General features: G+C 39.3%; 1 protein-coding gene and 1 long non-coding RNA gene across 7 annotated transcripts in view; one reads left to right on the plus strand and one right to left on the minus strand.

Moving 5' to 3' along the window:
• The window catches only part of LOC114903640, a 15,264-nt gene extending 2,812 nt beyond the window's left edge, over window positions 1-12,452 (minus strand). The window contains exons 1-3 of one of the 5 annotated variants that reach the window (XR_003795771.1): window positions 12,279-12,452; window positions 1,633-1,730; window positions 569-658 (exon numbers count right to left, since the gene is read on the minus strand). This is a non-coding gene — a long non-coding RNA (uncharacterized LOC114903640). Of the gene's footprint in view, window positions 1-568; window positions 9,350-12,179 lie in introns of those variants that run through there. The other 4 variants (XR_003795770.1, XR_003795769.1, XR_003795768.1 and 1 more) reach the window with 4 other exon arrangements.
• A 392-nt stretch (window positions 12,453-12,844) lies between these two features.
• ARID4A (AT-rich interaction domain 4A) overlaps window positions 12,845-18,120 on the plus strand; it is a 58,001-nt gene continuing 52,725 nt past the window's right edge. Inside the window, exons 1-3 of one of the 2 annotated variants that reach the window (XM_029237539.1) lie at window positions 12,845-13,021; window positions 14,106-14,162; window positions 16,180-16,290. In XM_029237539.1, the coding sequence (XP_029093372.1) occupies window positions 14,157-14,162; window positions 16,180-16,290 (117 nt within the window). In that variant the 5' untranslated portion in view covers window positions 12,845-13,021; window positions 14,106-14,156. Of the gene's footprint in view, window positions 13,022-13,844; window positions 14,163-16,179; window positions 16,291-18,120 lie in introns of those variants that run through there. The other variant, XM_029237540.1, reaches the window with a different exon arrangement.

Consider the following 18,120-nt stretch of genomic DNA (forward strand, 5'->3'; position numbering starts at 1 on the left):
AATGAAAAAAACTGACAGTGAATTTCACCAAAATTAAAAGCTTCTGCTCTCCTTTAAGAGAATGAAAAAAAACTCTAGACAAAATATTTGCAAATCACATATTTGACAAAGGATATTTGTCCAGAATGTATAAAGAACTCTCAAAATTCAACAATCCAATATTTAAAAATGGGCAAAAGACTCAGATAATTCATATTACAAATAAAACTAATGTTCCTTCTTTAACCATCCTAACCCTGCAAGAGGTAATCACCATATTATGTATATCCTTCCAGCCAATAAATATTAATTCTTTCAAAGAGTAAATGCTACTGTAATTATAAAGATGTTGAAGAGCAAGGGTACTCACACACCTTGAGTCTGTGTTTGAAGTGTATGATTTGGAATTTGATTTTGATTTTTACTATGTGGAACCATGAAGTGGAATTTTAGGAAAAAGTCATTTACATAAGTTGAACTATATGATCCATATGGGATTTATTAAAACTTTAATTTTTTTAGAAAAAGCCAATAGGCTTCAAGACTGATATAATATGGTAGAATCTGACATATAAAGATGATAACCTACCTTTAGTAGACCGATTGGTTTAAGAGTCAGCAGCAACCAAGTGATAGTAAAGATTCAATGCAAAAATTTAGATGTCTACAATGGATCATACTGCCAGGAAAGATTTAAAAAAAAAAGTTAAATAATATGCAATTCTTTCCCCAGTGGGAAAAACAGACACATTTAAAAATCACTAGGAAAGTATATCAGAAATACATGGGGACTTCCCTGGTGGCACAGTGGTTAAGAATCTGCCTTTCAATGCAGGGGACGTGGGTTTGATCCCTGGTCAGGGAACTAGATCCCACATGCATGCTGCAACTAAGAGTTCACATGCCACAACTAAGGGGCCTGCTGGCCGCAACTAAGACCTGGCACAACCGAAATAATAAAATTTAAAAAAATATTATATTTCATATCCATTAAAAAAAAGAAATACATGTTCATGTATTATTAAGTATACATAGCCTGTATGTATATACTGACCACAAATGTGTACTCTGAGAAGGGGGGAGCAGGGGAGGAGATAAATCCTGACAAGGAATTTTGGACAGTTCCCTGGATATCTGGTGCATTAGCTCTCCAATTCAGTGAACTGGATGAAAAACTAAGGATGACAATAATTAATAGGAAAAAGTCTTGAGATGTCAATAATTGAAACAAAGTAAAAAAACTAATCCATATAAGAATATGAAGAACAGAATTTAGATGGGCGTGCACGTAAGTTGATAACTGTTTCTCCATCTTGTTCAGAGACCACCCGCATAAGAATTCTCCATGGATTTGAATTCACCAGATCTGAAGCGAGGCCCAGGAATCTGTATTTTGAACAAACAACTGATGTAATGCTTATGAATACACTAAAATTTGAGAATCACTGATTTGGACACAGCTTATTAAAATGAGAATACAGCAACAGAATGGTTATTAAAGGGTTTCAAGAAAAGAGATTTCTGATATATAGCAAAATGGAGGATGAAGCTGTAGGGCATGATGGGTACTTGGGAAAACTTGCCATTGGATTTTTAAAGAAATACATGTCTCAGAAATAGGAGCACATAACTAGATGATAAAAAGAGAAGTACCTGATAGAAACTTTATAGTAGATGGTTTCTAATACCTTATGATTCAGCATCAGTTCTCTCACCATTTCCAACATGAGCGTGGACAAAGAGCCAGGGAGCTGATAAAGAAGAAAATGCATATGAATTCAGAGATTAAAAAGCATCTTTTATATTTTACTGACAGGTCAAGAGAGAGAAAAATAGCTCCGACTTAAGACAGGCCAGGTCAATATGGCCAAAGAAAATTTTATATTAAGGGCTCAGTTCTGCCACTGCAAAAGAACCTTAACACAAGATTCCCTTACCAGCAATATCAAGGGATTCAGGTTTACACTGAAAGTATCTTCTACTGACACGTTCTACTAACACCTAATTCGAAGTTCATTTCATAGGATAAAAATAAGGGACAGATAATTCATTTTTTAGAATAATGTTGTATTTACTCACTATTTTACTAACAAAAGAGTAACATCATTTTACTGCAAACTTTCCCCCAAAGATATTCAATATTCACAAGGCAGCCCATTTCTATTCTAATCACCATTTGACCTTTCACCTGTCCCTACTGAAAATGGAGTAAATGTGGCTGAATGCAGTTCTTACGTATTTCTAGAGGAAAGGTCTACTAGAAGTGAACACAGATAACAACACTTCCTTCAGAGGCAATACAATGATTCATTCACAAACTGAAACACGTTTGACAGGGAAAGTCTAAAAGGCAAGCCACCAATGTTGGCAAGTCATACATTAGTAATTATTTCTGACAACTATGTTTTTCCTTCCTTGTCGGCAACCCTGGCTTTCATGATATGAAGCCAAATGAAACTTTCTGACAGATGACTTCATGTGAAGACATGACGTGCCACCCCCATCCCTCAATCTAGATATTTGGACAGCTTCCAAAAAGAATTTCAGAAGAGATGCTTTAAACATGAAACTCAAGCTTGTCGACTCTAAATCCATTCTTTTCCCTACATGGAAATCTGACAAAACAGGAAGTACTTGGCAGGATGGAGAAGCAAGTCTTGCGGCTTAAGTATTTACTGGTAACAGACTAAGTTCTTCGTGACTGTGTAATAAAATGCAGAACTACAAATTTGAGAAGAAAACAGCAAAAACTTGCCTTGGTTACCAAGCTTCCCTTGGCAATTTAAAGGCCTTAAAAAGACAGTATATCACATGATACATAGAGGAATAAGAAACAGGAAGATGGCTTTTTTTTTTGTTATGGTACTTCATGTGAGAATCCCTCTCCCTACCCTGTCAGACCAAGATCTAAGCCACCAAAATTATACAAACACTGAAAGGAGTTTTGTGACTGTATATAAAAACTAAGAAACACAAAGATTCAAAACAAAACAAAACAAAACAAAACAAAGATTTCTGGTTTCGTTTGAGAGAACCTACTTGGGGAAAATCTTTGGTCTATGCTTGCCGAAGGATTTGAGTATAAATACAGTATCCTAACTACAAATAAATACAAATATAAATATACACCCTTAAATGGGCTGTTAGGATTAGCAGAGTCAATAACACACTAGCAAACATACTAAGGAAAAAAGAATCCCTCCCCCATGACTCCTTCCAGCTGCCACCCCCAGCCCCAATTGAACTGTTGTTGAAACAACTAGAAGCATTTTCAGGTAACAGTTTGTATCTTCGCTTTTAAGCTATCACACTTAAGGGTACAGCAGTATATCAAAGTGCCCAGTGAATGTTAAAAACTACCAAACAAATGTAAAGCACTGTTATCTAGGCCATTTTCCTACCCCTCAAAAGCAGGTTCAGACCCACAGTAAGTCATAAAATCAATTCGTGAGTCACAACAGATTTTTTTAAAAAGTGAACTATAGGACAAAATACTGGAGGGCACTGTACTTTCATCTGTGGGGTGTATGAGCAATACACACATACACAGAATAGAAACTTCACTATAAAGAAATTAATCCACGACCTTCCTTAGCTATTATTTCAAATATCTGTTTTACTAGAACACTTGTTATATAAAACAGTGAGGTATGTAAGGACATTAAAGCTTCTGTCAATTTGATAACAGCAGCAACTTCCTTAAGTGCTAAAATTATCAAGTCAGTGTCTGATACTTCTGATTTTCAGAAGTATCATTTAACCTTTCAGGGATACATAAATATTAGAAATATGCTTAGGAATTCTTACTAGAAAAATATGGTGCTGGATTAGAACCGTTAAGTATTAAGAGCTGTAAATACCTAGCCCCATGTCCCTTATACTTTAAAAGCAAACACTCATGTAATGTATCCCAACCAATGAGAACAGGCTTATGATCAGAACACAGAACACGTGGTCTTCAAATCCAGTGTTTCTACAGTAGGATACTTACTCAAATCAACATCCCATTGAACTATTGTAAAAATTCTGAGAATTTTCGAGCTAAGAGTACATAATGCTGCTTTAGCTCTAAAAATGCCTACTTATGAGCCTGATTTTTTAACTTATCTCCCCATTTCCCAACATTTCCATTTCTTCTAAATCTAGAGGCATAGACCCCATCAATCTTACAGTAACTAAAGATCAAGTAAGTGTCCTCATGAAATGTCTCACCCAGTTCCTATTTTCAGCCTACTCCTATTTTCATGCCTAGAGGCATTACGGTATTGTGAAAAGAAAAATGTACGTACAGAGTGAGATTATGGGTTCAATAACCAATCGAGCCACGTGGTTTGTAGATTCTGTTATTGGCAGATGTACCCTTAGTACTGGCCCAACTTTTCACAAATTTGGACCACTGAGGATGAGAAGATTGGTGGGCGGGCAGATCCGTGAAAAATCAGCTGTCAGAAGAAAAATCCCTCTGGTGGTTAATTAGACATACTAGCCTTTATAAAACAATAGGAAATCATTCTAATGAAAATTCCTGACCTGTGGATAGTCCCCAGAGTGATCTACCCCCACTACACATTCTGGAATCTGACCCAATTCCTAAACCTCAAGCGATCTCATTTTAAGCAACTCATCAGGCAAGATGTTCCTCTTGTACAAAAACTGACAAAGCACATTTTCACTGGCATGCATTTGTCCATTAAATGTCACCTTTTAGCTTGCTATACCTTATATAAACTGTCACTCCACAAATGAGTGCGTACTAAGTGCCAAGGCCTGTGATAGGTTCTAAACCTACAAAAGTGAATAAGGTGCAGTTCTCTGTCTGTAAGATGTCATAACTTAATGAAGGACATATTAGTGGACAAAAAGCTAAAATGCAATACAGAAAGTGGTAGAAATCACATAAAAGGAAATATATGAAATTCATACGGACAGATTACCTATAGTTGCAGAGGTATCAAGGAAAGCATCACTTAAAAAGCAGCTTTTGAATATGTGGCAATAGGGCAACGATCCAGATGGTGGGAAAAATATGAATAAAAACAAAGAACTGGGAAAATACAGAGCTTGTGCAGTGGAGCGATGATAGTTTTAGTGTGACTGCAGCAAATAATACCTGAAGAGAAGAAGTATGAAATAAGTTTGGAGAGAGGTCAATATGACCTTCAGGAAGGGAGAGGCAAAGAGTCTAGGTGCTTTATTTCTGTATATAAATATAACATTTCTTTAAAACTCTTGAATGACAGACATTATGAAACAGCACGATGCATACTAACACCACCACATAATATCTGGAATCATTCTAAGCACTTTACATATATTAATTCATTTAATACTAATCCTAACCAGGTCAGTTCTATTACTATCCCTATTTTACAGATGAGGCAGAGATTAAATCAGCCCTAAACCACCCATCCCCACAAAAAGCCTGGCCACACCCACACATTCTAAAGCTGAAGTATCTTCTTTGCTATCCCTGAATAATTCCCTGGATATTCACTAAACTGTAGTCATCATTTCATGATGCTAAGTCAAATCACTACGCTGTACACAAACTTATACACTACTATATGTTAATACCTCAATAAAACTGGAAGAAAAAAAGAATGAAAAACTAACCTTTCTTTAACTTAGTTCAGGAATCATCTGGTTTTCCTGCGTTTATTTTACTTAATAATCCACTTTAACTTTTCAAGTTAAAACCAGAAATAAGAAAGCCCTAATAAAAGCCCCAAAAAGTCTAATGGAATAATGGAATTAAAAGTCAGAATACAGGGAATTCCCTGGCAGTCCAGTGGTTAGTACTCCACGCTTTCACTGCCAAGGGCCTGGGTTCGATCCCTGGTCGGGGAACTAAGATCCCACATGCCATGCCGCGCAGCCACAAAAGTTGGAATACAGAAAACAGTATACAGTCCAGCATATGCCTTAACCCAATTAGGGACCTTATAGGCATTTTCACAAGAGAACAGATGCTTACCGGACATTTCAAGCTCTAACTAGCATGTTTAAAACTGATTTCACTTTCCTTACCAACCAGTAGCCTTTCCTGACTTTCCAAATTGATTAATGGCACAATCTATTTCCCATTTCTTAAAATCTTGAGTTTTCTTTCTTCTTTACCTCTATAATCAATTAGAAATCAAATGCTATCAACTCTTTTTTTCTCACAGTCTCTTGCTCACCTATCCTTCCTTACCCTCCCTCCAGGCCCTACTCACTCTAGTTTCACCTCATGCTGACACCACTGCAAGAGTATCTTAATTGTCTCCCCACCTCCAATTCCTGTGTCACTTCTTCAGTCATATTGGACACTATTTCCAAGTAATCGTTCAGGAATACATTTTGTCTATTCAAAAACCCTCAACACAAATAACGAAAATCAAAAGGGAAGTCTTTATGGAAAAATATCTGTAGCAAATTACTACTAAATATTATATAATAAGCTCAAAAAATTAAGGAATATCAAAACTGTAATATATAAATGGACAAAAGTCTTGAATAGACAACTTGTCTACTACTAAGAATCAGTAACTGAAATTATGGAAAGAGGTCCCACTTCACAAGTTAACAAAAATATTACAGAGAAAAAGAGAGCTCAACATATTTTGTACCTAGTAACTTAGCAAAAGTTATAATTACAGGCTACGCAATGTTGGTAACTAAACTCACAGGGAAGGTAGTGTAAATTATAACTCTTTTGGAAAACAACATGGCAACATTTCAGAGTCATAAAAATGTTCATACAATGACCTTTTAAATCAATCCTAAAAGAACAGTGCAAAAAAACAGAAAATACTGTATGTACATAGATGATAATTACAGCACAATATTTAAGAACTAGAAAGAAACCTAAATGGTCCAGCAATAGGAAAATAAAGTCAGAGATAACAGAGTTTGATGGAATATTTTCAGACATTAAAATTACTGTGGAGGACTTCCCTGGTGGCACAGTGGTTAAGAATCCGCCTGCCGATGCAGGGGACATGGGTTCAAGCTCTGGGCTGGGAAGATCCCACATGCCGTGGAGCAACTAAGCCCGTGCGCCACAACTGCGGAGCCTGCGCTCTAGAGCCCGCAAGCCACAACTACTGAAGCCCATGTGCCTAGAGCCCATGCTCCGCAACAAGAAAAGCCACTGCAATGAGAAGCCCGTGCACCACAACACAGAGTAGCCCCCGCTCGCCGCAACTAGAGAGCCCGCGTACAGCAATGAAGACCGAATGCAGCCAAAAATAAATAAATTTAAAAAAAAAATTACTGTGGAGAACATGCAGTCACATTGAATGCCTATTACAACGTTAAGTAACAAAGAACAATAAAAATTTCTCTGAGTCTAAAGAAAGAATATGCATACAGACAAGGAAAAAGAAAATTTTAAAAATCCAATGGTAGGGTGGGATTAGAAGTAAGTTTTTGTTTGTTTAATTCCATTTTGATTTGTAAAATTTGAAAACAAAACAAAAAATAACCTTCATTTTCTGCTCATATCCCAGCTTTCAAGGCCCTCTGGAAGTTCCCAAACCTATAAAGACAAGCACTCTACATAATTCTGATGTGCAGCTAATTCTAGAAACCTTGACAAGCTGGCTTCACACAACTTTCCCAATGTAATCTTTAATCAGTCATCCTCTCCAAACTGGTTTACTTACTGTCCCAAACATAGCTTTTCTTATATATTGGGTTGGCCAAGAAGTTCCTTCAGTTTTAAGTAACTATAAAAGACACATTTTTCATTTTCACCAAGAATTTTATTGAATAATGTATTCACTAACCGAACAAACTTTTTGGCCAACCCAAATAACTGCATCCTTGCTCACAAGCTACATCCACTTAGAATGACTTCCTTTCTTCTAATTTTACATATTACATATCATTAACCTTGAAAAGTCTTCAATGATGGCTAAATAAATTTCTTTCTGTTCTATATTATAAAACAATTTGTTTTTTAAAACAATTAGATCCAACTGTACACTGAACTTTGACAAATCTATTTTTCTCGTGTGCCATGATTTAAATCTTTAAAAAGTTAAACCAATCTAAATTGATGGAATCTTTTGAAATAACTATATTAACACCCACATGTTTAATTATGGTTTTCTTTTTTTTGACAGTAAGCTTCTGAGGACAGATCCTAGTAGGAATGCCACTAGGTAATCTACCAAATCCTAAAATAATGCTCTTGTTTGCATTATATATGAAGGAAAACCAGTTATCTATGACTCCATGTGGCCATAAAATAAGCAGTGACATCTACTAGGGCAAAAGACCATACAGAGATTACAAAGGTTGCTTTGGTTGCAAATAAGCAAATTTAGTAACTTTCCAAAAAATAACAAAACCATTAGGAAAGCAGCTACATTCAACACAACAATCTGTTCTGCTTTTCAACATACGCAGTTACAGAAATAACTGTACAGTGGAACAAATTCTATCATTTTTAAAAAGAGATATACATGTAAAGGCAACATGGCCAATCTCGATTACTAAAGAATAGTTAAGTAAAACTGCATACCAGAAATACAATTTCAACAGAGAGCAGATCCAAGTCATTTAAAAACTCGAACACTTTCCTTCATTATTCCACAAAGCAAGGCTTCCTCTAGAAGACAAAGACTTTTTAAAGTTTTGAGTATGTTATATAGCCCACACACTCAGAACAGACTGTTTTGCTTCACTTCTAAACACTTTTCCTGATGAGATCTTTATATGTCAAGTATTTTACCATGGGTTAAAGAAAAAAAAATCATGAAAATGTTCAGTGTTCTGTGATTAAAAATCCAGAAATGGGAACCATATGAATGGGTAAAAAAAAAATTCATAGGGATGTTCTAATTTTGAGATTTCAGTCTAAGATACCATGACAGGAAGCTAATTTCATGCCCTCATTTGAATTCTTGACCAAATAAATAAAACATTCTGCTTTCAAAATAGCTTTTTTTCATAAAAACGTTATTAAAAATTTGACCATTGTGATTTTGTAGAAACATTATTCTACTAGTTTTGGCTTGTTAAAATAGGTTACAAAAATTAATTTTATCAAAATTAATTTTCATTCATTTATTCCTAAGAGATGATTTGAGTGTTCAATTAATATTCATCTATAGTTGCCTTCCGCTAAGGTATCATAAAATCTTAAAAAAAGAAAAAAAAAAGAATTGAGGAAAAAAGTCAAGAATAACTATTCTCAATGAGTTCTCTAAACCTACATTATTATTAGCAATTAGAAATCAAGTCAGTTCTGGGACTTCCCTGGTGGCGCAGTTGTTGAAGAGTCTGCCTGCTAAGGCAGGGGACACGGGTTCAATCCCTGGTCTGGGGGGATCCCACATGCTGTGGAGCAACTGAGCCCGTGTTCCACAACTACTGAGCCTGTGCTCTGGAGCCCTCGTGCTACCACTACTGAAGCCCTTGAGCCTAGAGCTCACGCTCCACAACAAGAGAAGCCACCGCAATGAGAAGCCCGCGCACTGCAATGAAGAGTGGCCCCTGCTCGCCGCAACTAGAGAAAGCCTGCGTGCAGCAACGAGGACCCAATGCAGCCAAAAAAAAAAAAAAAAAAAAAAGTTAAGACAGCACTTGTGGAATATCATGAATTTTCAGAAGAGAACTGCTGTTAAAGAAAACATAAGTTAGCTTACTTCACATATTTTGTATATGAAAGTACATAACGATTCATAAGAAACAGTGACAGAACACATACCATGTATCAGGTAAGGAAACATAAGAGTGATTAAAACAGCAATTGCTACCCTCTGGGAGTAAAGTCTCAAACTGGGGAAGAGCCAAACAAATGCAGAGTAAATGTGATGAGAGAGACATGTAAAGGGTCCTATGACAGTACAAAAGCACCTTGAGAACGCACAGAAAGATGGAAAACTTTAAGCCAGGCTACAAGGAAACAATAGTTAAACTCAACTAACTCTACCATAAAAAACAATTTGTTTTTAGTATCCTCTAAGTGTCACTTCTGCGTAGCAAAATGTTTCACTGTACAAACGCCTAACTATTCTAGAGCAAAAAATAAATTAATTTTAAGAAATCACTCTTAAGGTCCAAAAAATTCTCAAGTTTATTTTACTGTATGTGTGACTTGAAAGACTGATAATTTTACCTGAATAAACAGAGACCCAGGAGAAAAAGCTCAAAAATAAAGCTAAATTAACTTTTTAAAATGGGGATTGGGGGGGAGGAGAGTAATAAAAGGAAGAAGGATAACAAAAAAAGTAAGAGCAAAAGCTTTCTGATGAAGCATGGTATAATCTCTTTGGCCTTGTATTTCCACTTATAGAAATTTATTCTAGAGAAATAATCAGGCATGTGAGGGAATATCAAGATGCCTAGAAATTTTAAGCATAGATGTCAGTTCTCAGAGAAAATCTTTTGTAAAACATGCACAAGGATATTCAGACATATTACTGCCATTATAAAAATTAAGAGATCTGGTACATAAAATACAGTACATCTATCCTACAGGACACTATGCAGCCATGAAAAACATGCAGCATGTTCCCAATATTTTCCAAAAAGGAAAAAAACCTGAGTGACAAAATGAGCATGACTAGAATGATCTCTATTTTGTAAAACAAAACCAGCAAAAGAGAAACCCCTCTGAATAACATATAGGTACAGTACAAACTGCAATCACCTTTTGGTGGTGGTGATACAAGAGATTTTGTTTTCTTCTTTTGGCTTTTTGGTAATTTCCAAATGCCCACTGACATACATTATTTAGATCAGATAATAGCCGTTTTAAGTCGGGTAGTGGAATTATAGGTGATTACCCACCCGCTCCGACCCAGGAAGTTAAGTATTTACATGTCCTATAATTTCCTTAAGAAAAAAAATTGCTTAACTTCCAAACTCTTACTGAAATATCTTTTCTACATGCCAAATTTCTAAATATTGAATAAAAAATCATGAAAATGTCCACATTATTCCTTGATAAAAGTATTAAGTACTTAAAAATCTAGAAATGGGACTAGCATGAATGGGTAAACAAATTCGTAAGTATGTCCTAATTTTGAGACTTCATTCTAAAGTATCATATCAGGAAGCTAATCACAGACTCATTTGAACCCTTGACCAAACAAAGACTTTTCAACTACCATTCTTCCATCTTGCTATTTATGGCTCTACTTACTGGTCTCCCTAATTCTAAAGATTTTTACAGATATTAGAACTCACCTCAGTAATACTTCCGGATGTTTGTCACTTACCTGTCCTTTTCTTCAGACCAACTGACAAAAAAACCCCAACAAATCATTAAATCACTCGATCATTTTCTTGTCTGGAGCCCCATCAATACAGCAATAGGGTTCAAAACAGAAGTATTATGAGGATAATTTTAAGCAGCTATTCAGATCAGTGTGACTAGGTCACTCAGCAGAAATACTAACATGCATTTCATTTTCTTAACAATTCTGAAAAAATCACTGTTACGAATGAAAAATCGATGCAGCCTTAGTTAACATGTCCTCTTAACGAGTAAGTTTAGTCAACGTGGATTACCGTCGATATTTTACATTTTTAAAATTATTTCATTCTTTAAAACAACTTGCCAATCAATACTCGACTTCCACCATTTCAAATGTGGTTTTGTTTTCTTTAACAGAACACAAGATCGTGCTAATGGAACTAGATCAATGGCTACCCTGAACAAAATCCTATCGGGGAGGTCCTTGTATTTTTATCTAAGGTGTTCTCCGTCCCTGCAAAACCACTGCTCGCTCCTTTCAAAAAGCAGCCTAAGCCTCGTGCAGCGTGGCACAGCTACTTGTCTAAGGCCAGAGCGGCAGCGTCTGTGCTAGCTAGGGAATTCCTCAGCACCCCAAGACCAGCGTTTCCTTCATTTTCCTCACTTCTTAAACGCGTGACCAGCACGCGGAAACCCCTCCCCACGCAGGACCGGTTTGCCTCAGAACCCTGCCCTCCCTGTCTTAATTAAGGAGGAGCACACAGCCGGTGGCCTTGGTCGCAGAACGTGACAAGCTGCCGAAATCCACTTCTAAAGGGAGGAAGCACTGCTCTGAGAGGAGCGGTATCCCGAACATCTCTCACACTCCCGAGAAGAGTCCAAAGGATCAGCCCGGAGAAAAGAGACGTGCACGTCCCCTCCGCCTCTTTCTCTAGGGTCGCGAGAGAAGAAGCCTCGCCCCCTCTCAGCCCGCCCCCCAGCTCCCCACCCAGCCGCAGGGAGAACTTACTCTGCTATGGCTGCCGAGCGGCCCCCTCACTTCCGGTGCCGGTGCCGCTAGAGCTGCGCCATCCCCCAGTCCACCGGACAACTACCGCTTCCAACTGACCTTTCTGACAGATCGCTACTCTTCCGATCTTCACTAGGTGCTGTCCTGGAGGGAACGGTGGATGGTTGCCGCAGTTAAATGAATCCACGGGATAAAGATTCCGCTCTCGTCTCGCCAGAAACTTAAAATACGGTAGACCTGCAGCCACCGCTGCCCAGACAAAATGGCGCCGAGAAACTGGTTCAGCGCAGGCGCTTTGGAAAGACCCTGCCCCGCCCCCGTGCAAGTCCTGGCCACAGCTCCGGGTTCGGTTTCCATGGGACACCCCACCGCCAATCCTCGCGCCGAACTGCTCTTCCTGACCCCTCAATTGACCAATCAGTGCTCAGTTAAGTACATCCGGAGTCGTCTTTACCAATCATTTTTCAGGACTTGCTTACTCAATACCTGATTCTCCAGTAACGTTAGTCTTCGGAGGCAGCCAATCATAAGTGGCAGATGTCCTACCTGCTGTTTTTCGCACCAATCCGTGAAGTTTCAGAGCTACATCCAATGAGGACGGCAGGTAGCGAGCTCCAATCCGAAACTCTTCGGCGTCATGAGCAGCCAATAGGAGTTCGTGTAGAAGCGAGTCTGCTCAACAGCTTGTTATTTGGTGGATTGTGGCAGTAAATCGGGCGAGTGGGGAACCGGGCGTAGGAACTGCCGCCGCGGCCGGGAGTGGTGCTGCCCGGACTGGGGCCCACGGGGGTCAGTGGGGCGGAGGACTCGGGGGCTGACAACGCGCACTTCACCTGCAGTTGGTAGGTGGGGAGAAGAGAAGCGGGGGATACTGAATGGAAGAAGCGGCACTAGCAGCTGGTGCTGCTGCCTGGGGTCCCAGTGCAGTTGGAAGCTTTGGAGGTGGGGAGGGGGATGCTTGGCAAGCGGGGCGGCGAGCGCAGGGGAAGGGGCAAGTCGTGGAGCAGCGGCAGCAACTGCGGGAACAGCCGCCGCAGCTGCCTCCTCGGCCGCTTCCCCGGGTTCCCCGGGAAAATGGCTGTGGGCTGGCCGCGCCGCTAAGTTTGCTTCCGCGAGGCGAGGAGCGGGCTGCTTGGGGCAGCCGGCCCCCAACTCCCCAGCGCGTCCTCCCCCGTGGAGTCCGTGGTTGGACCCGAGGGACTGGGGGCTGGTACTGCTCTGGGCTGTACAAAAAGTTGAGGCGGGCGCGGGGAGGAGGCGGCGGCTGCCGCTGTGCGGCTCCCCTCCCCTCCCACACCCTGTCCGGGCCACCTCCCCTCCTTCTCTCCGCCCCCCCAGCCTTCTTCCCCTCGCGGGTCTTCCCTCCCTCGCGCGCCTCGGGGCTGAAGGCCACGGCCCCTGCCCCTTCGGGTGAAGAAGTGCTTCTCCTTTCTGATATGGTGCAGAGGAGAGGAAGGAGAGCAATGGCGCCGTGACACTCCGCTGCCGCCACCGCGGGCCCGGGGCGGGCGGAGGGGGCCGATCGGCGGAGGCGGGGCGCGGGCCGAAGTCGGGGTATCCGGGGGGCGGCTGAGCTCGGCGACCGCGCCTGTGGGGGGCCCGGGGAAGCCCAAACGGCGCCCTGCCCTTCTCCAGAGCGACCCGTCCTGGGGCTCTGAGTTGAGCATTCCGGGTCAAAGTGGCGAGCGAGGCGGAGGCGCGGTGGGCCGCTGGCGAACTCCGCGGCGGAACCCACTGCCCTTTGGCGCCCGTGGGGTTCTTGCCACCCCCTCGGCTCCTGCGTCCTGGCTGCCCTCGGAGGGGATCTTATCCCTTCCCTGGTGAGGGTTCTGCCCCTCCCCGCTGGCGTTTGTTTACTTTCTTTCCCCGGATCGCTCCCCTCGTTGACTGATTCTGTGCCTGTCTTTCCCCTCCCCTTGGTTCCAGCGACGGAGAAGATAGCTCGTTGAGCTGGAACCCCACAGATCACCAGTGAAAATGAAGGTAAGTAGAGTCGACGCTGCTCGGAACCTCGTGCCCTGGACACTGACTGTCGTGAGGCCAGTGCTATGGAATGTCATTTTTTTTGCTACTCGAAATTGATTCGTCTGCTGAGCAGCGCTTTCTGAAAATGAGGACGTGTTGAATGGGTGAGAGATGATCATTGTGTCTAAATGCGGTCAGTTGGGCCCCTCTCCGAAGCAGTTAGCACTTTGGAAAGGCTGCTGCAGCCTTTCCATTGTTGTCCATTGGGCTAGTATTTTTAAACACTTCCTGTGTTGGCAGCGACCTTTGCAGAAGTAAAGCTTTTGTCCTGCTTTGGTTCTTTGGGGGATTTTTTGATTTTTTTTTTTTCCTTCCCCAGTGCCAATGCGATTTTCTAAGGAAGGAATGTGTGGATTGTGTAAGGGAGATACCATTTCTTCTGGGGATAAAGTGAAATTTTGTGGGTAAAATATTTGAAGGTGAACTAAAATTAAGTATTATTATATATTATTATTATAACTAATAATACTTAATTTTAGTTCAGTAAATATTTTAAATGTATATCCAACCTAAAAAAAATTCTCCTGAAGACAACTAATATTGCAAACATCGTATGTGATGTTTAAAGGGAAGGGGAGGTATAACATCCTGCAGTTCCGTGGCATTGAATGTTTCAGGTCAGATATTTATTTGCAAAAAGTATTTCTTTTCAATTTGCGTTATTCGTAAATGCACTAATTTTAAACTTGATTCCTTACTCATGTACTGTTTCAGTGTATTAAGCTCTGAAATACAGGATTTTCCCAAACTTCCTCTTGCTTTCCTATCTCCTTGAAGTGACAGTGTACCTTCTTTAATGTTAGTTGGGAAAACTTAATGAAAAATCATTTTCTACTTGAAAGTATTTCTCTAAAGTGTACACTGTCACCTTTGCACTTAGCATTGTTGAGTTGAGCTTGTACGAATACACTTAACTTTTGGAAAATATTCTTAAAATGACAGATTGAGATAGCGGTCATTCTGTTACTGTCAAGATTAAAATGAATGGTGGAGTGAAATTTCTCATATCTTTCCATGTATCATTCTGATCACGGCCATTTGCTAAAAGTAGATATTACTTTGTGAAACTTTTTTTTTAAATATACCAAGAAGATTAGTGTTGATAAACTAGGTACAGCTACCCTCAGTTCACATCTCTGCATTCATCAGTTAATTTAGATTTAAAACTTTAAAATGCAGCTTTTAGCCAATGATTTTTCTAAATAATGCTCTCCTTATCAAAAGGGTTGGCTTCATTTATTATCTGTACAGTTATTATGTATCCAAAAACAGTTGACTTTATGTAGCTATATTAATAAACATTTGGGCTTCCCTGGTGGCGCAGTGGTTGAGAGTCCGCCTGCCAATGCAGGGGACACGGGTTCCTGCCCCGGTCCGGGAGAAGATCCCACATGCCGTGGAGCGGCTGGGCCCGTGAGCCATGGCCGCTGGGCCTGCGTGTCCAGAGCCTGTGCTCCGCAACGGGAGAGGCCAGAACAGTGAGAGGCCTGCGTACCGCAAACAAAACAAAACAAAACAAAACACATTTAATTATGTATTTGTTAGTGTTAATTTTAATAGCAATATTTCTTTTAATTTGAAAACAAAATTTCAGGAGGCCATAACTGACTAACTTAAAGTTTTATGAGACACTTAAAATAAATATACCTTTTCTGGATTTTTAAATTTTTTCATTTCTTAAATATATTATAAAATTGTTGAATCATTTTGTATCTGAATGAAAAAGCATTATATTTCCTACTGATACTTTCTAGTTACAATTTAAATTGTTTTATGTTTTCACGATATAGATTATAAAGTAAAGGATTGCTAATAAAGTGTTTGCTTTAAGGATATTTTTCAAATTATCAATGATATTAATAAGCAAATAATGTTAATATTCTTATTACTTGAAATACAGAACCTTTTGATGAGACTTGGGGTTGGAGTAGGGGAAAATAGTAGTGACATTCATATTGTATGTTCCTTTCATCAGGCGGCGGATGAGCCTGCCTACCTGACAGTGGGAACTGATGTCAGTGCCAAGTACCGAGGTGCCTTCTGTGAGGCAAAAATTAAGACTGTGAAAAGGCTGGTAAAAGTTAAGGTAATTTTTTTTTTAATGGAACAGCTTTATTAACTCGATTGAAGAGAATTAGGGATGGAATTCGGAGACTACAAATCAACATTTTATTTACTGAACTATTACTTCACTTCGTGAATCATTACTATGTGAAAGCACTGTTATATACAAAACTATAGGAAAAGCACATTAAGAATTGGGAAATAAAGAACTCAAGATGAGAAATTATTCCAAGTGCTTCCATGAAATACCATACTCATGATACTTCCCATCATTTGGATCTTTCCTCTTTGTGGTAGCATGCTTACTTAGGCTATAATCTATTTTCTCTCCTTTCATATTATTCAGGTAGCGATAATTTCAAGTGATTAGAAAAAACAATGGATTACTAAAAACAAAACAGTGGGAATTATCATTTCAAGACAGCGATAAAAATGACTTAAGAATTTTATCTTAAGATAATTTTAAGATGCTTTTGTGACCGGAAAAAAAGTTATTGATTGCTGTACAATATTTGGAAGTACAGAAAAGTACTGAAGGATTAAAAGCCATAGTTGACCTCAGAAATCCTACTATTACCATTTTGTGTTTACTCCTAGTAATTTTTCTATATAAATGCTTTTAATAATCTTAGTTACTTAGACTACAAAGGTAATCCATGCTTATTATAAACTTTTTAACATTGTGGAACTGTATAATAAAGTTCATGGAGGTCCTCTGTGATATTACTCCAAAGAACCTTTATGTGTCCTACCAAATTTTGTGCTGTGCCTTTCAGTAACAGTGTTGATGTTATTATTATCATTGGATCATTCTGTACTTTCAGTTTTGCAATTTGTTTTTCACTTACATATGTGATCCTTTCCTACAAAAATTAAGCACCCTGGAAGGAGGAAATGTTTGCCCTGTTCTGTTCGCAATACCTAGAGCAGTGCCTTATAAACAGGGGGCGCTCAGAATGTGTTGAATGAATAAGTGAACAGTGGACCCAGGACCAGCAGCATCAGTCTCACCTGAGAACTGGTTTAAAATGCAAATTCTCAGGCCCCCACCCCAGACAAACTGAGTCAGAAACGCTGAGGATGGGGTCCTATGATTGTGTTATAACAAGCCCTTCAAGTGTTTCTGATGCATGTTGAAGTTTGAGAACCATTAAACTAGAGGAGTGTGATTTGTGTGGTAGACAAATAGATTTATCTATGATTATTATAAACTTTCTGTTTAAATTTCCATCTGCTGGTGAAACTTTTCTTCGAGTATTCTTAGGATATCATTTGACATTCATTTCTTCCTTGTTTCATATAGCCTTTTTACTATGTCAGCTATACAGGATTTCCTTACTAAATATTTACTTGGAATTCTTTGAGAATTTTAACTTTTTGTTAGTATTGTGGCTCTTTGTAGATTAATTTATTTAATTTAAAATCAATACAGTGATTGTCTGGGGAGGTCTTATACATAAATTACCTAGAATTTGAAGTTTCCCCTTATTTGGGTAGATGCTTCCTTTCCGTCTCCCTCTCCCATTCTCCCTCTCTCTTAATAGAGCAGGTTACCTTATATATGTGGGAAGATCTGTAGTAGAAGGGAGCACTTATTTGTGACTGAATTGCATATCAGATTATTATTTAGGTTTACTTTATAAAGGACCAGAAGACTTCTGGTTTTAATTTGTTTACCTTGCATGTAGGCAATAAAGTTTGATGCTGTTTTTTTTTTAAATATACTTGCGACAGAACCTTTATGACTAGTTGATAAAAAGCAATGAAGGCAATTTTAAGGTTTTACAATAATCACTACAGATTATAAACCACCTATAGTCAATTCAGCAAACATTTATTAAGTGCCTGTAAT

The sequence above is a fragment of the Monodon monoceros genome, unplaced genomic scaffold (genome assembly GCF_005190385.1).
Source record: "Monodon monoceros isolate NGI ecotype Baffin Bay Population unplaced genomic scaffold, NGI_Narwhal_1 Super_Scaffold_21, whole genome shotgun sequence".
In the NCBI taxonomy this organism is placed as follows: domain Eukaryota; kingdom Metazoa; phylum Chordata; class Mammalia; order Artiodactyla; family Monodontidae; genus Monodon; species Monodon monoceros.